Source organism: Salvelinus fontinalis, chromosome 25, assembly GCF_029448725.1.
Source record: "Salvelinus fontinalis isolate EN_2023a chromosome 25, ASM2944872v1, whole genome shotgun sequence".
NCBI classification, from domain to species: Eukaryota; Metazoa; Chordata; class Actinopteri; order Salmoniformes; family Salmonidae; genus Salvelinus; species Salvelinus fontinalis.
In genome coordinates, this window is record NC_074689.1 from 35,278,473 (window position 1) to 35,301,449 (window position 22,977).

At 47.8% G+C, this 22,977-nt stretch overlaps 1 protein-coding gene across 2 annotated transcripts in view; it reads right to left on the minus strand.

Annotated features, from left to right (window-relative positions):
• The window catches only part of kl (klotho), a 49,707-nt gene extending 37,222 nt beyond the window's left edge, over positions 1-12,485 (minus strand). Inside the window, exons 1-3 of one of the 2 annotated variants that reach the window (XM_055882113.1) lie at positions 11,547-12,485; positions 10,425-10,671; positions 8,717-8,900 (exon numbers count right to left, since the gene is read on the minus strand). In XM_055882113.1, coding sequence (XP_055738088.1) covers positions 8,717-8,900; positions 10,425-10,671; positions 11,547-12,323 — 1,208 coding nt within the window. In that variant the 5' untranslated portion in view covers positions 12,324-12,485. The remainder of the gene's footprint in view (positions 1-8,716; positions 8,901-10,424; positions 10,672-11,546) is intronic. The other variant, XM_055882112.1, reaches the window with a different exon arrangement.
• Positions 12,486-22,977: the final 10,492 nt, after the last annotated feature.

Here is a 22,977-nt window from a genome sequence, read left to right on the forward strand (position 1 = left end):
ACAGTTTATAACAGAGACTACAGTTACTAACAGACTACAGTTTATAACAGACTACAGTTTATAACAGACTACAGTTTATAACATAGACTACAGTTTATAACAGATTACAGTTTATAACAGAGACTACAGTTACTAACAGACTACAGTTTATAACAGAGACTACAGTTACTAACAGACTACAGTTTATAACATAGACTACAGTTTATAACAGACTACAGTTACTAACAGACTACAGTTTATAACAGAGACTACAGTTACTAACAGACTACAGTTTATAACATAGACTACAGTTTATAACAGACTACAGTTTATAACAGACTACAGTTTATAAAAGACTACAGTTTATAACATAGACTACAGTTACTAACAGAGACTACAGTTTATAACAGACTACAGTTTATAACAGACTAGTTTATAACATAGACTACAGTTTATAACAGACTACAGTTTATAACAGACTACAGTTTATAACAGACTACAGTTTATAACAGACTACAGTTACTAACAGACTACAGTTTATAACATAGACTACAGTTTATAACAGACTACAGTTTATAACAGACTACAGTTTATAACAGACTACAGTTTATAACAGACTACAGTTTATAACATAGACTACAGTTTATAACAGACTACAGTTTATAACAGACTACAGTTTATAACAGACTACAGTTTATAACAGACTACAGTTACTAACAGACTACAGTTTATAACATAGACTACAGTTACTAACAGACTACAGTTTATAACAGACTACAGTTTATAACAGAGACTACAGTTTATAACATACACTACAGTTACTAACAGACTACAGTTTATAACAGACTACAGTTTATAACAGAGACTACAGTTACTAACAGACTACAGTTTATAACATAGACTACAGTTTATAACATAGACTACAGTTACTAACAGACTACAGTTTATAACAGACTACAGTTTATAACAGAGACTACAGTTACTAACAGACTACAGTTTATAACATAGACTACAGTTTATAACATAGACTACAGTTACTAACAGACTACAGTTTATAACATAGACTACAGTTTATAACAGACTACAGTTACTAACAGACTACAGTTTATAACAGACTACAATTTATAACAGAGACTACAGTTTATAACAGACTACAGTTTATAACAGACTACAGTTTATAACAGACTACAGTTTATAACAGAGACTACAGTTACTAACAGACTACAGTTACTAACAGACTACAGTTTATAACAGAGACTACAGTTACTAACAGACTACAGTTTATAACATAGACTACAGTTTATAACAGACTACAGTTTATAACAGACTACAGTTTCTAACAGACTACAGTTTATAACAGAGACTACAGTTACTAACAGACTACAGTTTATAACAGACTACAGTTACTAACAGACTACAGTTTATAACAGACTACAGTTTATAACAGACTACAGTTTATAACAGACTACAGTTACTAACAGACTACAGTTTATAACAGAGACTACAGTTACTAACAGACTACAGTTTATAACATAGACTACAGTTTATAACAGACTACAGTTTATAACAGAGACTACAGTTACTAACAGACTACAGTTTATAACAGACTACAGTTTATAACAGACTACAGTTTATAACATAGACTAAAGTTTATAACAGATTACAGTTTATAACAGAGACTACAGTTACTAACAGACTACAGTTTATAACAGAGACTACAGTTACTAACAGACTACAGTTTATAACATAGACTACAGTTTATAACAGACTACAGTTACTAACAGACTACAGTTTATAACAGAGACTACAGTTACTAACAGACTACAGTTTATAACATAGACTACAGTTTATAACAGACTACAGTTTATAACAGACTACAGTTTATAACAGACTACAGTTTATAACATAGACTACAGTTACTAACAGAGACTACAGTTTATAACAGACTACAGTTTATAACAGACTAGTTTATAACATAGACTACAGTTTATAACAGACTACAGTTTATAACAGACTACAGTTTATAACAGACTACAGTTTATAACAGACTACAGTTACTAACAGACTACAGTTTATAACATAGACTACAGTTTATAACAGACTACAGTTTATAACAGACTACAGTTTATAACAGACTACAGTTTATAACAGACTACAGTTTATAACATAGACTACAGTTTATAACAGACTACAGTTTATAACAGACTACAGTTTATAACAGACTACAGTTTATAACAGACTACAGTTACTAACAGAGACTACAGTTTATAACATAGACTACAGTTACTAACAGACTACAGTTTATAACAGACTACAGTTTATAACAGAGACTACAGTTACTAACAGACTACAGTTTATAACATAGACTACAGTTTATAACATAGACTACAGTTACTAACAGACTACAGTTTATAACATAGACTACAGTTTATAACAGACTACAGTTACTAACAGACTACAGTTTATAACAGACTACAATTTATAACAGAGACTACAGTTTATAACAGACTACAGTTTATAACAGACTACAGTTTATAACAGACTACAGTTTATAACAGAGACTACAGTTACTAACAGACTACAGTTTATAACAGACTACAGTTTATAACAGACTACAGTTACTAACAGACTACAGTTTATAACAGACTACAGTTTATAACAGAGACTACAGTTACTAACAGACTACAGTTTATAACAGACTACAGTTACTAACAGACTACAGTTTATAACAGACTACAGTTTATAACAGACTACAGTTTATAACAGACTACAGTTACTAACAGACTACAGTTTATAACAGAGACTACAGTTACTAACAGACTACAGTTTATAACATAGACTACAGTTTATAACAGACTACAGTTTATAACAGAGACTACAGTTACTAACAGACTACAGTTTATAACAGAGACTACAGTTACTAACAGACTACAGTTTATAACATAGACTACAGTTTATAACAGACTACAGTTTATAACAGACTACAGTTTATAACATAGACTACAGTTTATAACAGACTACAGTTTATAACAGAGACTACAGTTACTAACAGACTACAGTTTATAACAGAGACTACAGTTACTAACAGACTACAGTTTATAACATAGACTACAGTTTATAACAGACTACAGTTACTAACAGATTACAGTTTATAACAGAGACTACAGTTACTAACAGACTACAGTTTATAACAGACTACAGTTTATAACAGACTACAGTTTATAACAGACTACAGTTACTAACAGACTACAGTTTATAACAGAAACTACAGTTACTAACAGACTACAGTTTATAACATAGACTACAGTTTATAACAGACTACAGTTTATAACAGACTACAGTTTATAACAGACTACAGTTTATAACATAGACTACAGTTACTAACAGAGACTACAGTTTATAACAGACTACAGTTTATAACAGACTAGTTTATAACATAGACTACAGTTTATAACAGACTACAGTTTATAACAGACTACAGTTTATAACAGACTACAGTTTATAACAGACTACAGTTACTAACAGACTACAGTTTATAACATAGACTACAGTTTATAACAGACTACAGTTTATAACAGACTACAGTTTATAACAGACTACAGTTTATAACAGACTACAGTTTATAACATAGACTACAGTTTATAACAGACTACAGTTTATAACAGACTACAGTTACTAACAGAATACAGTTTATAACATAGACTACAGTTACTAACAGACTACAGTTTATAACAGACTACAGTTTATAACAGACTACCGTTACTAACAGACTACAGTTTATAACAGAGACTACAGTTACTAACAGACTACAGTTTATAACAGACTACAGTTTATAACAGACTACAGTTACTAACAGACTACAGTTTATAACAGAGACTACAGTTTATAACAGACTACAGTTTATAACATAGACTACAGTTACTAACAGACTACAGTTTATAACAGACTACAGTTACTAACAGACTACAGTTTATAACATAGACTACAGTTTATAACATAGACTACAGTTACTAACAGAGACTACAGTTTATAACAGACTACAGTTTATAACAGACTAGTTTATAACATAGACTACAGTTTATAACAGACTACAGTTTATAACAGACTACAGTTTATAACAGACTACAGTTTATAACAGACTACAGTTACTAACAGACTACAGTTTATAACAGAGACTACAGTTTATAACATAGACTACAGTTTATAACATAGACTACAGTTTATAACAGACTACAGTTTATAACAGACTACAGTTACTAACAGACTACAGTTTTTAACAGAGACTACAGTTTATAACATAGACTACAGTTTATAACATAGACTACAGTTTATAACATAGACTACAGTTTATAACAGACTACAGTTTATAACAGACTACAGTTTATAACAGAGACTACAGTTACTAACAGACTACAGTTACTAACAGACTACAGTTTATAAAATAGACTACAGTTACTAACAGACTACAGTTTATAACAGAGACTACAGTTACTAACAGACTACAGTTTATAACAGACTACAGTTACTAACAGACTACAGTTACTAACAGACTACAGTTTATAACAGACTACAGTTACTAACAGATTACAGTTCATAACAGAGACTACAGTTACTAACAGACTACAGTTTATAACAGAGACTACAGTTTATAACAGACTACAGTTTATAACAGACTACAGTTTATAACAGACTACAGTTACTAACAGACTACAGTTACTAACAGACTACAATTACTAACAGACTACAGTTACTAACAGACTACAGTTACTAACAGACTACAGTTACTAACAGACTACAGTTACTAACAGACTACAGTTACTAACAGACTACAGTTTATAACAGACTACAGTTACTAACAGACTACAGTTACTAACAGACTACAGTTTATAACAGACTACAGTTACTAACAGACTACAGTTACTAACAGACTACAGTTTATAAAATAGACTACAGTTACTAACAGACTACAGTTTATAACAGACTACAGTTACTAACAGACTACAGTTACTAACAGACTACAGTTTATAACAGACTACAGTTTATAACAGACTACAGTTTATAACAGACTACAGTTTATAACAGACTACAGATTATAACAGAGACTACAGTTTATAACAGACTACAGATTATAACAGAGACTACAGTTTATAACACTCCTGCATTGTCTTGGCTGTGTGCTTAGGGTCGTTGTCCTGTTGAAAGGTGAACCTTCGCCCCAGTCTGAGGTCCTGAGCACTTTTTGCTCTGACATGCACTGTCAACTGTCAGACCTTATATAGACAGGTGTGTGCCTTTTCCAAATTATGTCCAATCAATTGCATTTACCACAGGTGGACTCCAATCTAGTTGTAAAACATCTCAAGGATGTCAAGGATACCTGCCGCCTAACCACTAGGCCGGTGGTTAGAGTGTAGGGACGGCAGGTAGTCTAGTGGTTAGAGTGTAGAGGAGGCAGGTAGTCTAGTGGTTAGAGTGTAGGGACGGCAGGGAGCCTAGTGGTTAGAGTATAGGGGTGGGAGGTAGTCTAGTGGTTAGAGTGTAGTGACGGTAGGTAGCCTAGTGGATAGAGTGTAGTGACGGTAGGTAGTCTAGTGGTTAGAGTGTAGGGGTGGCAGGTAGTCTAGTGGTTAGAGTGTAGGGCCGGCAGGTAGCCTAGTGGTTAGAGTGTAGGGGCGGCAGGTAGCCTAGTGGTTAGAGTGTAGGGGGTAGGTAGCCTAGTGGTTAGAGTGTAGGGGGGGGCAGGTAGTCTAGTGGTTAGAGTGTAGGGCCGGCAGGTAGCCTAGTGGTTAGAGTGTAGAGGTGGCAGGTAGCCTAGTGGTTAGAGTGTAGAGGCGGTAGGTAGCCTAGTGGTTAGAGTGTTGTGACGGTAGGTAGTCTAGTGGTTAGAGTGTAGAGGCGGCAGGTAGCCTAGTGGTTAGAGTGTAGAGACGGCAGGTAGTCTAGTGGTTAGAGTGTAGGGCCGGCAGGTAGCCTAGTGGTTAGAGTGTAGAGGTGGCAGGTAGTCTAGTGGTTAGAGTGTAGAGGTGGCAGGTAGTCTAGTGGTTAGAGTGTAGGGCGGCAGGTAGCCTAGTGGTTAGAGTGTAGGGGGGGCAGGTAGTCTAGTGGTTAGAGTGTAGGGAGGCAGGTAGCCTAGTGGTTAGAGTGTAGGGACGGCAGGTAGTCTAGTGGTTAGTGTAGAGGCGGCAGGTAGTCTAGTGGTTAGAGTGTAGGGGGGGGGCAGGTAGCCTAGTGGTTAGAGTGTAGGGGGGCAGGTAGCCTAGTGGTTAGAGTGTAGGGGGGGCAGGTAGCCTAGTGGTTAGAGTGTAGGGGGGGCAGGTAGCCTAGTGGTTAGAGTGTAGGGGGGCAGGTAGCCTAGTGGTTAGAGTGTAGGGGGGCAGGTAGCCTAGTGGTTAGAGTGTAGGGGGGCAGGTAGCCTAGTGGTTAGAGTGTAGGGAGGGCAGGTAGCCTAGTGGTTAGAGTGTAGGGGGGCAGGTAGCCTAGTGGTTAGAGTGTAGGGGGGGCAGGTAGCCTAGTGGTTAGAGTGTAGGGGGGCAGGTAGCCTAGTGGTTAGAGTGTAGGGGGGGGCAGGTAGCCTAGTGGTTAGAGCGTTGGACTAGTAACCGGAAGGTTGCAAGATTGAATCCCCGAGCTAGCAAGGTAAAAAATCTGTCGTTCTGCCTCTGAACATGGCAGTTAACCCACTGTTCTTTGGCCATCATTGTAAATTAGAATTTGTTCCTAATTGACTTGCCTCGTTAAATAAAAAAAATTAAAAAAAGGATGATCAATGGAGACAGGATGCACCTGAGTGTCACACCCTGATCAGTTTCACCTGTCCTCGTTATTGTCTCCACCCCCTCCAGGTGTCGCTGATTTTCCCCAGTGTATTTATCCCTGTGTTTCCTGTCTCTCTGTACCAGTGTATTTATCCCTGTGTTTCCTGTCTCTCTGTGCCAGTGTATTTATCCCTGTGTTTCCTGTCTCTGTGACAGTGTATTTATCCCTGTGTTTCCTGTCTCTCTATGCCAGTGTATTTATCCCTGTGTTTCCTGTCTCTCTGTACCAGTGTATTTATCCCTGTGTTTCCTGTCTCTCTGTACCAGTGTATTTATCCCTGTGTTTCCTGTCTCTCTGTACCAGTGTATTTATCCCTGTGTTTCCTGTCTCTCTGTACCAGTGTATTTATCCCTGTGTTTCCTGTCTCTCTGTACCAGTGTATTTATCCCTGTGTTTCCTGTCTCTCTGTGCCAGTGTATTTATCCCTGTGTTTCCTGTCTCTCTGTGCCAGTGTATTTATCCCTGTGTTTCCTGTCTCTCTGTACCAGTGTATTTATCCCTGTGTTTCCTGTCTCTCTATGCCAGGTTGTCTTGTATGTTTAGTCAAGTTAACCAGTGTATTTCTCCCTGTGTTTCCTGTCTCTCTGTACCAGTGTATTTATCCCTGTGTTTCCTGTCTCTCTGTGCCAGTTCGTGTTGTATGTTTAGTCAAGTCAACCAGTGTATTTTTCTCCATACTCCTTTTCTATTCTCTTTTTGATAGTCTTCCTGGTTTTGACCCCTGCCTGACTCTGGACTACTTTCCCGACCTGCCTGATCATCCTGCCTGTCCTGACCTTGAATCTGCCTGCCCTGACCTTGAATCTGCCTGCCCTTCGTTACCTATTGGACTCTGAACTGGTTTTGACCTTTTGCCTGTACACAACCATTCTCTTGCATAACCTGCTTTTTGGATGAATAAATATTATTAGACTCCAACCATCTGCCCCCTGTGTCTGCATCTGCGTCTCGCCTCGTGCCGTGATACCTGAGCTCAATCTAGAGTCTCATAGCAAAGGGTCTGAATACTTACATAAAATAAGGTATTTCAGTTTTTATATTAATACATTTGCAACAACAACAAAAAATATCTAAAAACCTGTTTTCACTCTGTCATTGTGTTGAATTGTATGTAGATTGATGAGGATTTCTTTTATTTTTTAAATCCATTTTAGAATGGATGAAACGTAACAAAATGTGGGAAAAAGTCAAGGGGTCTGAATACTTTCCAAAACATGCACTTAAAGCACACACAGGCTTCATAATTCTTAAAGGTCATGTTAACGGAATCATATTACTTAAAGGTCATGTTAACGGACTCATATTACCTAAAGGTCATGTTAACGGACTCATATTACCTAAAGGTCATGTTAACGGACTCATATTACCTCATAGAACCAAAAAACTATAAAATATCCTAAACCTGTATCATTAACCTCAGACCTTATTTTCCTTTATCCCAAAACCCCATTAATTTCCCCATTAATTTCCCCATTAATTTCCCCCATATGAATGGCTGAACGAGCCAGAGGTAACTCATTTCCCTTTCATGGGATTACAAGCTGGCGAGCTCTATGTCCTCTGTCTTGATATCTCCCTGGACAACCCTGTGTTATTATGTAGTAGTAACTGTTATTAGTACAGTTCATAACATGACATAACATAGACTACGGTTCATAACGTGACATAACATAGACTACAGTTCATGACATAACAGACTACAGTTCATAACATGACATAACATAGACCACAGTTCACAACATGACATAGACTACAGTTCATAACATATCATAACATGACATAACATAGACTACTGTTCATAACATGACATAACATAGACTACAGTTCATATCATAACATGACATAGCTGCATCTCATCCATATCACAGCCTGAGTTGTGGTATATTTCCATAACACGACACAACGCACGACAGTAACCTACCAGCCACTCTCTACTATGTAGATGGGTGGGTTGTCGTACTCTGCTCTGATCCAGTATAGCAGCATCCTCAGGTCCAGAACTTCAATCTGGCCAAATTTGAGACTGACGTCAATCAGCTGGTAGCTCAGAGAAGGACCGTGGGACAGAGCAAAGAAGTCTGCAGTCCCCCTCACCTCATCCCTCTCTGCCTGGATAGAGGAAAGGAGAGGAGATGGGAGGAGATGAGAGGAGATGGGAGGAGATGGGAGGGGAGGAGAGGGGAGGGGAGGAGAGGGGATGAGAGGGGAGGAATGGGGATGAGAGGGGAGGATGGGAGGAATGGGGATGAGAGGAGGAGATGGGAGGAGAAGAGAGGGGAGGAATGGGGATGAGAGGGGATGAGAGGGGATGATGGGAGGAATGGGGATGAGAGGAGAGGAGGAGATGGGAGGAGAAGAGAGGGGAGGAATGGGGATGAGAGGGGATGAGAGGGGAGGATGGGAGGAATGGGGATGAGATGGGAGGAATTGGGATGAGAGGGGATGAGAGGGGATGAGAGGGGAGGGGATGAGAGGGGATGAGAGGAGATGGGATGAGAGGGGGTGAGAGGGGATGAGAGGATAATAACTTTAAATCTGTTGCAGTATAGGATAACAATATAACTTTCTGAAGGGAACAGGGTCCTGATCAAAAGAAGTGCACTTCAGAGGGAATAGCCATTTGGGACGGAGAGTGAGGGCCTATTCTATTCTACGTGCCTGTGTGAAGGAGGCGGTGGTAGAGTGGGGCTAGTCTCTATACTAGTATTCAGGTTGAGGCTAAGTTGGTGGTTGAAGATATCCCTCTAGTGATGTGGGGGCTGTGCTTTGGCAAAGTGGGTGGGGTTATATCCTTCCTGTTTGGCTCTGTCCGGGGGTATCATCGTCGGATGGGGCTACAGTGTCTCCTGACCCCTCCTGTCTCAGCCTCCAGTATTTATGCTGCAGTAGTTTATGTGTCGGGGGGCTAGGGTCAGTCTGTTATATCTGGAGTACTTCTCCTGTCTTATCCGGTGTCCTGTGTGAATTGAAGTATGCTCTCTCTAATTCTCTCTTTCTCTCGGAGGACCTGAGCCCTAGGACCATGCGTCAGGACTACCGGGCATGATGACTCCTTGCTGTGCCCAGTCCACCTGGTCGTGCTGCTGTTCCAGTTTCAACTGTTCTGCCTGCGGCTATGGAACCCTGACCTGTTCACCAGACGTGCTACCTGTCCCAGACCTGCTGTTTTCAACTCTCTAGAGACAGCAGGAGCGGTAGAGATTTTAAATGAGCGGCTGTGAAAAGCCAACTGACATTTACTCCTGAGGTGCTGACCTGTTGCACCCTCGACAACTACTGTGATTATTATTATTTCACCATGCTGGTCATTTATGAACATTTGAACATCTTGGCCATGTTCTGTTATAATCTCCACCCGGCACAGCCAGAAGAGGACTGGCCACCCCTCATAGCCTGGTTCCTCTCTAGGTTTCTTCCTAGGTTCTTGCCTTTCTAGGGAGTTTTTCCTAGCCACCGTGCTTCTAGACCTGCATTGCTTGCTGTTTGGGGTTTTAGGCTGGGTTTCTGTACAGCACTTTGAGATATCAGCTGTAAGAAGTGCTATATAAATAAATGTGATTTGATTTAGTCTCTATACTGGTATTCAGGTTGAGAACCGCTGTCCTGGGTCTAGGATAACCCCGGGCTACGTGCCTGTGTGAAGGAGGGCAGGCGGTGGGACAGGTTGTGCTTCATGCTGGGGGGGTAGTCTCCATCAATGAAGAGGGGTCTGGCGAACCAACCCAACACAAAGTCCAAGGACCACTGACACGCCTGCAGGCTCTCACGTCGTGTCCTGCTGGGCTTGATCCAATGGGAGGCCAGCGCCATTGAAACTTTCCCCTGCTGCTGGCGCCGGTAGTGGCGGTCGTAGAGGTGCCACGCTGCAGCATGGGCCTGGGAGGGAGGAGGGGAGAGGGAGGGGAGAGGAGGAGAGAGGGAGGGGAGAGGAGGAGAGGAGAGGAGGAGAGAGGGAGGAGTGGAGAGGGAGGGTGAGGGTGAGAGAGGAGGGGAGGAGGGGGAGGAGGGGAGAGGGAGGGGAGGAGGGAGGGAGGGGGGGAGGGGAGAGGGAGGGGGAGGAGGGGAGAGAAGGAGAGAGGGAGGGGAGAGGAGGAGAGAAGGAGGGGGAGGAGGGGAGAGGGAGGGGAGAGGAGGAGAGGGGGGGAGGAGGAGAGAGGGAGGTGGGAGGGGAGGGGAGGAGGGGAGAGGAGGAGAGAGGGAGGGTGAGAGGGAGGGGGAGGAGGGGAGAGGGAGGGTGAGAGAGGAGGGGAGGAGAGAGGGAGGGTGAGAGAGGAGGGGAGGAGAGAGGGAGGGGAGAGGAGGAGAGGAGAGGGAGGGGAGAGGAGCAGAGAGGGAGGGTGGGAGGGGAGAAGACAGGCATAGAAAGTGACAGAGGGATGGAAATCTTTTTTTTTTACATTCAAAACGACTTATTTCAAATTAGATTATTCTGCTTTTACATGATTTAATTTGATGTATTTGACCATTTAGAACCTCAATTCAAGCACACAATGCATTTTAAATCATGGAGAATATTAAGACAATTGTAACAAATTACAGTATTTTTTTACATTGTGGTCCTCCAATGACGACAGTGGCATTCCAGTGAATAAACTCTGACGCAGAGAGTTGATCAGGTGCAGTCTGTTTACGTCCTAAATGGCCATTTACGCACTTTAAATTGCACTATTTTTGACCTGGTCAAAAGCATTGCACTATATAGGGAATAGTGTGCTATTTTGGACGGATCCTGTGATTTAGTGCTCTCTCACCTTGAGGAGGTTGTGTCCCACTCTAAATGGCAGGTCCGGGTCATTCTTGATCCCCGGAGCCACCTTCCCAGTACCGTACCCGTTCCACGCCACCAGGAACGGGTTGTCTATCGTTATCCAATACTTCACATCATCACCGAATGTTTGGAAACAGAAATCTGCATAATCACGGAAAAGCTCCACGAGCGCTGGGTCGCTCCACCCGCCGAAGGTTCTCTGCAGGTTGTCAGGTAAGTCCCAGTGATATAGCGTAATTACCGGCTGCACGTTGATCTCCTTCAGTTTCCGAATTAGCGTCCGGTAGTAGTTGGTACCGATCTCGTTGTAGCTACCGCGGCTGCCATTTGGAAATATCCGCGACCACGAGAGCGAGAAGCGGTAGTGACTGACCCCGAGCTGTTTGAGCGCGCGGACGTCGCTTTGGGTGTTATGGTAGCTGTCGCTGCCAACGTCCCCGGTAGCTATCCGGTTCCCGCCGCGCGTAAATGTGTCCCAAATGGACAGGCCCTTCCCGTCTTTCTCAAACGCACCCTCCACCTGGTAAGCTGCCGTTCCAACCGCCCACATGAAGTTGTCAGGAAAGGTGTCGTAGAGGAAAGCCTTGTCGCCGGGATAGTCCAATTTACTAAACCTCTCCCACGTCTTCAACCCAGCGCCCGGACCCGCGACTGCCCGGTACAACTGACAAGAAATGACCAGAACAAACGTCATGAAACGAGGGAGTTGCATCGCGCCGTTATTAAGTTGAGTGAGGTCATTTACCGTGATAGAAACCATTATAGACTTACTTATACAAATCGATATCCTAAATAATCCATAAAACCAGTAGCTAGGCTACTTTAGGAGGCATACTGTCCCTAGTTGTTGTGCTCTCTGAAGTGCAAACAGCCGGTTACTAGCTAGCCTATAAACGCAACTGGATGCGACAACTCCAGCACCTCTCCCCTCCTCTTCCCCCGGGCTCCCGGGTTAGCAGCAGCAGATCTATCAATGATTAGCCAAAAAAAACCTTCCACGCGTAACTGACGGTCTCCAGGAGCCGGTCAATGTTACCGACCCATAATGACCAATCTCTCTCCAGGCAGGGCCATTAGCACCGGAAAAACAGATGACACTGTTTATACAGCGTGAGAGGAAGGGGCAATATGAATGTCTTTAAGTCCCAAATGGTACCCTATTACACTTGAACAAGCACTATTGACCAGTCTCCCTTATGTCTCTGGTCAAAAGTAGTACACTATATAGGACATAGAATGTGATTTGGGAGTTGACAGTAGGTCTGTAGTTGCCAAAGAATGCATTTTAATATAATATTTACCAACGCCTACAGAATGTTTACGATGCAATGCAGTAATCTTCTGTTTTGTGTAGTGTCACGAGATAATCGTGTTCACCCATGCTGCAAATGGTTTATTTAGCAATATCACATCTGTATGAAATGCATAAAACACACACACACACACACACACACACACACACACACACACACACACACACACACACACACACACACACACACACACACACACACACACACACTCACACACACTCACACACACTCACACACACACACACCTATGGGCGACCCAGGTGCTAAAGCTCTTGTTGACATCAACATGTTGACATCAACATGATGACATCATTATATGGTCCCAGCTGCCAGGGGATACATAATCAAATGACCCGTAATAAAAAAACATTACCCATGATACATCTTGACCTGAGATGGATGGTAACAAAGACATAATGAACAGATTATCAATGTCACCTCTCCTGCCAAGACAACCTGAATCTAATGGTGATTATCAATGTCACCTCTCCTGCCAAGACAACCTGAATCTAATGGTGATTATCAATGTCACCTCTCCTGCCAAGACAACCTGAATCTAATGGTGATTATCAATGTCACCTCTCCTGCCAAGACAACCTGAATCTAATGGTGATTATCAATGTCAACTCTCCTGCCAAGACAACCTGAATCTAATGGTGATTATCAATGTCAACTCTCCTGCCAAGACAACCTGAATCTAATGGTGATTATTAATGTCACCTCTCCTGCCAAGACAACCTGAATCTAATGAAACACTAATGTTGAAAATGTGATTTAGCCTTCATGTTACCAATATGGGTCCTGAGTCCTTACTGAAATGTTTTACAAAAAACAAGTCTATTTTATAGATGATCCCACAGGTTTAGGATGTTAGAGGGATGGAGGGGAAGGAGGGATGGAGAGATGGAGAGATGGCAGGATGGAGGGATGGGGGAAGGAGGGATGGAGAGATGGCAGGATGGAGGGAAGGAGGGATGGAGAGATGGCAGGATGGAGGGATGGAGAGATGGCAGGATGGAGGGAAGGAGGGATGGAGAGATGGTAGGATGGAGGGATGGAGGGATGGAGAGATGGCAGGATGGAGGGAAGGAGGGATGGAGAGATGGCAGGATGGAGGGATGGGGGGAAGGAGGGATGGAGAGATGGAGAGATGGGGGGATGGAGGGAAGGAAAGATGGAAAGATGGAGGGATGAAGAGATGGCAGGATGGAGGGATGGAGAGATGGCAGGATGGAGGGATGGAGGGAAGGAGGATGGAGATGGCAGGATGGAGGGAAGGAGGGATGGAGAGATGGAGGGATGAAGAGATGGCAGGATGGAGGGAAGGGGGGAAGGAGGGATGAGAGATGGAGAGATGGCAGGATGGAGGGATGGAGGGAAGGAGGATGGAGATGGCAGGATGGAGGGAAGGAGGGATGGAGAGATGGCAGGGTGGAGGGAAGGAGGGATGGAGAGATGGCAGGGTGGAGGGAAGGAGGGAAGGAGGATGGAGATGGCAGGATGGAGGGAAGGAGGGATGGAGAGATGGCAGGATGGAGGGATGGAGGGAAGGAGGATGGAGATGGCAGGGTGGAGGGAAGGAGGGAATGATATGCAAACAGGGAGATAACACAATGTTCCTGGGTGATCATATTACTCTCTTCTTCCTGCTTTCAGGTTGCCTAGAAACACTCTCCCGTCTGTCTGTCTCATTGGGTGGCTAAAGGCCCAGACATCTGACACTAAATATACATCCACTGGTATCGTCTAAGTAAACATAGTGTATTGAACCGAGGGACATGGAAGTGAACCCGTAGTACTGTGTGTCTCCCGTAGTCTGTTCTGGACTTGGGGACTGTTTAAGAGACCTCCGGTGACATGTCTGTGGGGTATGCATGGGTGTCCGTGCTGTGTGCCAGTAGTTGAAACAGACAGCTCATTTAACATGTCAACACCTCTCACAAATACAAGTAGTGATGAAGTCAATCTATCCTCCAGGAGAGACTGACATGCATATTATAAATGTTATTATTAATGTTATTTTTCATGTTATTATTCATGTTAGCTCTCTGTGTACATCCAAGAGCCAGCCGGGCTGCCCTGTTCTGAGACAATTGCAATTTTAGCTTGTCTCTCTACACTGACCTGATAGCAGCTAGCTTGTCTCTCTACACTGACCTGATAGCAGCTAGCTTGTCTCTCTACACTGACCTGATAGCAGCTAGCTTGTCTCTCTACACTGACCCGATAGCAGCTAGCTTGTCTCTCTACACTGACCTGATAGCAGCTAGCTTGTCTCTCTACACTGACCTGATAGCAGCTAGCTTGTCTCTCTGCACTGACCTCATAGCAGCTAGCTTGTCTCTCTGCACTGACCTGATAGCAGCTAGCTTGTCTCTCTGCACTGACCTGATAGCAGCTAGCTTGTCTCTCTACACTGACCCGATAGCAGCTAGCTTGTCTCTCTGCACCTACCTGATAGCAGCTAGCTTGTCTCTCTACACAGACCTGATAGCAGCTAGCTTGTCTCTCTGCACTGACCTGATAGCAGCTAGCTTGTCTCTCTGCACTGACCTGATAGCAGCTAGCTTGTCTCTCTGCACTGACCTGATAGCAGCTAGCTTGTCTCTCTACACTGACCTGATAGCAGCTAGCTTGTCTCTCTACACTGACCTGATAGCAGCTAGCTTGTCTCTCTACACTGACCTGATAGCAGCTAGCTTGTCTCTCTGCACTGACCTGATAGCAGCTAGCTTGTCTCTCTGCACTGACCTGATTGCAGCTAGCTTGTCTCTCTGCACTGACCTGATAGCAGCTAGCTTGTCTCTCTACACTGACCCGATAGCAGCTAGCTTGTCTCTCTGCACCTACCTGATAGCAGCTAGCTTGTCTCTCTACACAGACCTGATAGCAGCTAGCTTGTCTCTCTGCACTGACCTGATAGCAGCTAGCTTGTCTCTCTGCACTGACCTGATTACAGCTAGCTTGTCTCTCTACACTGACCTGATAGCAGCTAGCTTGTCTCTCTACACTGACCTGATAGCAGCTAGCTTGTCTCTCTGCACTGACCTGATAGCAGCTAGCTTGTCTCTCTGCACTGACCTGATTGCAGCTAGCTTGTCTCTCTGCACTGACCTGATTGCAGCTAGCTTGTCTCTCTGCACTGACCTGATAGCAGCTAGCTTGTCTCTCTGCACTGACCTGATTGCAGCTAGCTTGTCTCTCTGCACTGACCTGATAGCAGCTAGCTTGTCTCTCTGCACTGACCTGATTGCAGCTAGCTTGTCTCTCTGCACTGACCTGATAGCAGCTAGCTTGTCTCTCTGCACTAACCTGATAGCAGCTAGCTTGTCTCTCTGCACTGACCTGATTGCAGCTAGCTTGTCTCTCTGCACTGACCTGATAGCAGCTTGCTTGTCTCTCTGCACTGACCTGATAGCAGCTAGCTTGTCTCTCTACACAGACCTGATAGCAGCTAGCTTGTCTCTCTGCACTGACCTGATAGCAGCTAGCTTGTCTCTCTACACTGACCTGATAGCAGCTAGCTTGTCTCTCTACACTGACCTGATAGCAGCTAGCTTGTCTCTCTGCACTGACCTGATAGCAGCTAGCTTGTCTCTCTACACTGACCCGATAGCAGCTAGCTTGTCTCTCTGCACCTACCTGATAGCAGCTAGCTTGTCTCTCTACACTGACCTGATAGCAGCTAGCTTGTCTCTCTACACTGACCTGATAGCAGCTAGCTTGTCTCTCTGCACTGACCTCATAGCAGCTAGCTTGTCTCTCTGCACTGACCTGATAGCAGCTAGCTTGTCTCTCTGCACTGACCTGATAGCAGCTAGCTTGTCTCTCTACACTGACCCGATAGCAGCTAGCTTGTCTCTCTGCACCTACCTGATAGCAGCTAGCTTGTCTCTCTACACAGACCTGATAGCAGCTAGCTTGTCTCTCTGCACTGACCTGATAGCAGCTAGCTTGTCTCTCTGCACTGACCTGATAGCAGCTAGCTTGTCTCTCTGCACTGACCTGATAGCAGCTAGCTTGTCTCTCTGCACTGACCTGATAGCAGCTAGCTTGTCTCTCTACACTGACCTGATAGCAGCTAGCTTGTCTCTCTACACTGACCTGATAGCAGCTAGCTTGTCTCTCTACACTGACCTGATAGCAGCTAGCTTGTCTCTCTGCACTGACCTGATAGCAGCTAGCTTGTCTCTCTGCACTGACCTGATTGCAGCTAGCTTGTCTCTCTGCACTGACCTGATAGCAGCTAGCTTGTCTCTCTACACTGACCCGATAGCAGCTAGCTTGTCTCTCTGCACCTACCTGATAGCAGCTAGCTTGTCTCTCTACACAGACCTGATAGCAGCTAGCTTGTCTCTCTGCACTGACCTGATAGCAGCTAGCTTGTCTCTCTGCACTGACCTGATTACAGCTAGCTTGTCTCTCTACACTGACCTGATAGCAGCTAGCTTGTCTCTCTACACTGACCTGATAGCAGCTAGCTTGTCTCTCTGCACTGACCTGATAGCAGCTAGCTTGTCTCTCTGCACTGACCTGATTGCAGCTAGCTTGTCTCTCTGCACTGACCTGATAGCAGCTAGCTTGTCTCTCTGCACTGACCTGATTGCAGCTAGCTTGTCTCTCTGCACTGACCTGATAGCAGCTAGCTTGTCTCTCTGCACTGACCTGATTGCAGCTAGCTTGTCTCTCTGCACTGACCTGATAGCAGCTAGCTTGTCTCTCTGCACTAACCTGATAGCAGCTAGCTTGTCTCTCTGCACTGACCTGATTGCAGCTAGCTTGTCTCTCTGCACTGACCTGATAGCAGCTTGCTTGTCTCTCTGCACTGACCTGATAGCAGCTAGCTTGTCTCTCTACACAGACCTGATAGCAGCTAGCTTGTCTCTCTGCACTGACCTGATTGCAGCTAGCTTGTCTCTCTGCACTGACCTGATAGCAGCTAGCTTGTCTCTCTGCACTGACCTGATAGCAGCTAGCTTGTCTCTCTACACTGACCTGATAGCAGCTAGCTTGTCTCTCTGCACTGACCTGATAGCAGCTAGCTTGTCTCTCTACACTGACCTGATAGCAGCTAGCTTGTCTCTCTGCCACCGAGCTGGTCTGGTGTCTCGGTTATCGAAGAGGATAATCCTGGAAAGAATGTGGAAGTTTTCCAGAGACATTGTTTCACGGAAAAGTTCTCTGTCAGTTTCTGCATCCCACAGGGATTCTGTGGATTCCCCATTGGATCTGAAAACCCCAGCGAGAATAAGAAACCCAAAGTATATATGTAAATGAGTTTGGTCCATCTCCTTCCATCCAAAAAAACATGACTTCCCTCCAAATTAGTGCAGTCCAGAATGATTTTCTGGATGGTGTCTGGGACGAACAGTTTAAAAGAAGACTTTATGTCTTGCACATGAGTCGGCCCTGGTTGCATCCTTATCACATTGGCAGTCATGCTGGGTGGCTCATTCCTTGGGCAAGAAAACCATCCATATTTCTCCTACTGCAGGCTGCTGATGAGCTGGTTGCTGATGAGCTGGTCCTGGGGCTGGTGGCTGACGGGCTGGTCCAGGGGCTGGTCCTGGGTCTGGTTGCTGACGGGCTGGTCCTGGGGCTGGCTGCTGATGGGCTGGTCCTGGGGCTGGTTGCTGACGGGCTGGTCCTGGGGCTGGTTGCTGATGGGCTGGTTCTGGGGCTGGTCCTGGGGCTGGTTGTTGATGGGCTGGTCCTGGGGCTGGTTGCTGAAGGGCTGGTCCTGGGTCTGGTTGCTGACGGGCTGGTCCTGGGGCTGGTTGCTGATGGGCTGGTTCTGGGGCTGGTCCTGGGGCTGGTTGCTGATGGGCTGGTCCTGGGGCTGGTTGCTGAAGGGCTGGTCCTGGGGCTGGCTGCTGAAGGGCTGGTCCTGGGGCTGGCTGCTGATGAGTTGGTTGCTGATGGGCTGGTCCTGGGGCTGGCTGCTGACGGGCTGGTCCTGGGGCTGGTCCTGGGACTGTTTGCTGATGGGCTGGTCCTGGGGCTGGTCCTGGGGTTGGTTGCTGATGGGCTGGTCCAGGGGCTGGTCCTGGGGCTGGTCCTGGGGCTGGTTGCTGACGGGCTGGTCCTGGGGCTGGTCCTGGGACTGTTTGCTGACGGGCTGGTCCTGGGGCTGGTTGCTGATGGGCTGGTCCTGGGGCTGGTTCTTGGGCTGGTTGCTGACGGGCTGGTTCTGGGGCTGGTCCTGGGGCTGGTCCTGGGGCTGGTTGCTGATGGGTTGGTCTAGGGGCTGGTCCTTGGGCTGGTTGCTGACGGGCTGGTCCTGGGGCTGGTTGCTGACGGGCTGGTCCTGGGGCTGGTTGCTGATGGGCTGGTCCTTGGGCTGGTCCTGGGGCTGGTTGCTGACGGGCTGGTCCTGGGGCTGGTTGCTGATGGGCTGGTCCTGGGGCTGGTCCAGGGGCTGGTCCTGGGGCTGGTTGCTGATGGGCTGGTCCAGGGGCTGGTTCTGGGGCTGGTTGCTGATGGGCTGGTCCAGGGGCTGGTTGCTGACGGGCTGGTCCTTGGGCTGGTCCTGGGGCTGGTTGCTGAAGGGCTGGTCCAGGGAATGGTTGCTGATTGGCTGGTTGCTGATGGGCTGGTCCTTGGGCTGGTTGCTGATGGGCTGGTCCAGGGGCTGGTCCTGGGGCTGGTCCTGGGGCTGGTTGCTGATGGGCTGGTCCTTGGGCTGGCTGTTGACTGGCTGGTCCTGGGGCTGGTCCTGGGGCTGGTTGCTGATGGGCTGGTTCTGGGGCTGGTTGCTGACGGGCTGGTCCTTGGGCTGGTTGCTGACGGGCTGGTCCTGGGGCTGGTCCTGGGGCTGTTTGCTGATGGGCTGGTCCAGGGGCTGGTTGCTGATGGGCTGGTCCAGGGGCTGGTCCTGGGGCTGGTCCTGGGGCTGGTTGCTGAAGGGCTGGTCCTGGGGCTGGTTGCTGAAGAGCTGGTCCTGGGGCTGGTTGCTGATGGGCTGGTCCTGGGGCTGGTGGCTGACGGGCTGGTCCTGGGACTGGGGCTGGTTGCTGATGGGCTGGTCCTGGGGCTGGTTGCTGACGGGCTGGTCCTGGGGCTGGTCCTGGGGCTGGTTGCTGACGGGCTGGTCCTGGGGCTGGTTGCTGAAGGGCTGGTCCTGGGGCTGGTCCTGGTGCTGGTTGCTGACGGGTTGGTCCTGGGGCTGGTCCTGCCATACTGATTGATTGTGGTAAGGAGCCACATATGCAAAGATATTTTTTGTTGTGTCCTTCCCCCCAATGTGCACCTGGCTGTGGTAGAGTGTGGGAAAATACTGCATTTTCTACAAGGTATCGAATAATGTATAGAAATAATGTATTGTAATAACATTGTGCAGGTTCACGCAAGACATTTTGTAGTTCCACACACTACAAAGGTTAAAGAGTGCGAGGAAAGCGGGAGACAGGCAGCTGTAGAGAGACAAGCTAGCTGCTATCAGGTCAGTGTAGAGAGACAAGCTAGCTGCTATCAGGTCAGTGTAGAGAGACAAGCTAGCTGCTATCAGGTCAGTGTAGAGAGACAAGCTAGCTGCTATCAGGTCAGTGCAGAGAGACAAGCTAGCTGCTATCAGGTCAGTGTAGGACTGGTTGCTGACTGGCTGGTCCTGGGGCTGGTCCTGGGGCTGGTTGCTGATGGGCTGGTCCAGTGGCTGGCTGTTGACTGGCTGGTCCTGGGGCTGGTTGCTGATGGGCAGGTCCAGTGGCTGGCTGTTGACTGGCTGGTCCTGGGGCTGGTTGCTGACTGGCTGGTCCTGGGGCTGGTCCAGGGGCTGGTCCTGGGGCTGGTTGCTGATGGGCTGGTCCTTGGGCTGGCTGTTGACTGGCTGGTCCTGGGGCTGGTTGCTGACTGGCTGGTCCTGGGGCTGGTCCAGGGGCTGGTCCTGGGGCTGGTTGCTGATGGACTGGTCCAGGGGCTGGTCCTGGGGCTGGTTGCTGACTGGCTGGTCCTGGGGCTGGTTGCTGATGGGCTGGTCCTGGGGCTGGTTGCTGACGGGCTGGTCCATGGGCTGGTTGCTGACGAGCTGGTCCTGGGGCTGGTCCTGGTCCTGGGGCTGGTTGCTGATGGGCTGGTCCAGGGGCTGGTCCTGGGGCTGGTTGCTGACGGGCTGGTCCTGGGGCTGGTTGCTGAAGGGCTGGTCCTGGGGCTGGCTGCTGAAGGGCTGGTCCTGGGGCTGGCTGCTGATGAGTTGGTTGCTGATGGGCTGGTCCTGGGGCTGGCTGCTGACGGGCTGGTCCTGGGGCTGGTCCTGGGACTGTTTGCTGATGGGCTGGTCCTGGGGCTGGTCCTGGGGTTGGTTGCTGATGGGCTGGTCCAGGGGCTGGTCCTGGGGCTGGTCCTGGGGCTGGTTGCTGACGGGCTGGTCCTGGGGCTGGTCCTGGGACTGTTTGCTGACGGGCTGGTCCTGGGGCTGGTTGCTGATGGGCTGGTCCTGGGGCTGGTTCTTGGGCTGGTTGCTGACGGGCTGGTTCTGGGGCTGGTCCTGGGGCTGGTCCTGGGGCTGGTTGCTGATGGGTTGGTCTAGGGGCTGGTCCTTGGGCTGGTTGCTGACGGGCTGGTCCTGGGGCTGGTTGCTGACGGGCTGGTCCTGGGGCTGGTTGCTGATGGGCTGGTCCTTGGGCTGGTCCTGGGGCTGGTTGCTGACGGGCTGGTCCTGGGGCTGGTTGCTGATGGGCTGGTCCTGGGGCTGGTCCAGGGGCTGGTCCTGGGGCTGGTTGCTGATGGGCTGGTCCAGGGGCTGGTTCTGGGGCTGGTTGCTGATGGGCTGGTCCAGGGGCTGGTTGCTGACGGGCTGGTCCTTGGGCTGGTCCTGGGGCTGGTTGCTGAAGGGCTGGTCCAGGGAATGGTTGCTGATTGGCTGGTTGCTGATGGGCTGGTCCTTGGGCTGGTTGCTGATGGGCTGGTCCAGGGGCTGGTCCTGGGGCTGGTCCTGGGGCTGGTTGCTGATGGGCTGGTCCTTGGGCTGGCTGTTGACTGGCTGGTCCTGGGGCTGGTCCTGGGGCTGGTTGCTGATGGGCTGGTTCTGGGGCTGGTTGCTGACGGGCTGGTCCTTGGGCTGGTTGCTGACGGGCTGGTCCTGGGGCTGGTCCTGGGGCTGTTTGCTGATGGGCTGGTCCAGGGGCTGGTTGCTGATGGGCTGGTCCAGGGGCTGGTCCTGGGGCTGGTCCTGGGGCTGGTTGCTGAAGGGCTGGTCCTGGGGCTGGTTGCTGAAGAGCTGGTCCTGGGGCTGGTTGCTGATGGGCTGGTCCTGGGGCTGGTGGCTGACGGGCTGGTCCTGGGACTGGGGCTGGTTGCTGATGGGCTGGTCCTGGGGCTGGTTGCTGACGGGCTGGTCCTGGGGCTGGTCCTGGGGCTGGTTGCTGACGGGCTGGTCCTGGGGCTGGTTGCTGAAGGGCTGGTCCTGGGGCTGGTCCTGGTGCTGGTTGCTGACGGGTTGGTCCTGGGGCTGGTCCTGCCATACTGATTGATTGTGGTAAGGAGCCACATATGCAAAGATATTTTTTGTTGTGTCCTTCCCCCCAATGTGCACCTGGCTGTGGTAGAGTGTGGGAAAATACTGCATTTTCTACAAGGTATCGAATAATGTATAGAAATAATGTATTGTAATAACATTGTGCAGGTTCACGCAAGACATTTTGTAGTTCCACACACTACAAAGGTTAAAGAGTGCGAGGAAAGCGGGAGACAGGCAGCTGTAGAGAGACAAGCTAGCTGCTATCAGGTCAGTGTAGAGAGACAAGCTAGCTGCTATCAGGTCAGTGTAGAGAGACAAGCTAGCTGCTATCAGGTCAGTGTAGAGAGACAAGCTAGCTGCTATCAGGTCAGTGCAGAGAGACAAGCTAGCTGCTATCAGGTCAGTGTAGGACTGGTTGCTGACTGGCTGGTCCTGGGGCTGGTCCTGGGGCTGGTTGCTGATGGGCTGGTCCAGTGGCTGGCTGTTGACTGGCTGGTCCTGGGGCTGGTTGCTGATGGGCAGGTCCAGTGGCTGGCTGTTGACTGGCTGGTCCTGGGGCTGGTTGCTGACTGGCTGGTCCTGGGGCTGGTCCAGGGGCTGGTCCTGGGGCTGGTTGCTGATGGGCTGGTCCTTGGGCTGGCTGTTGA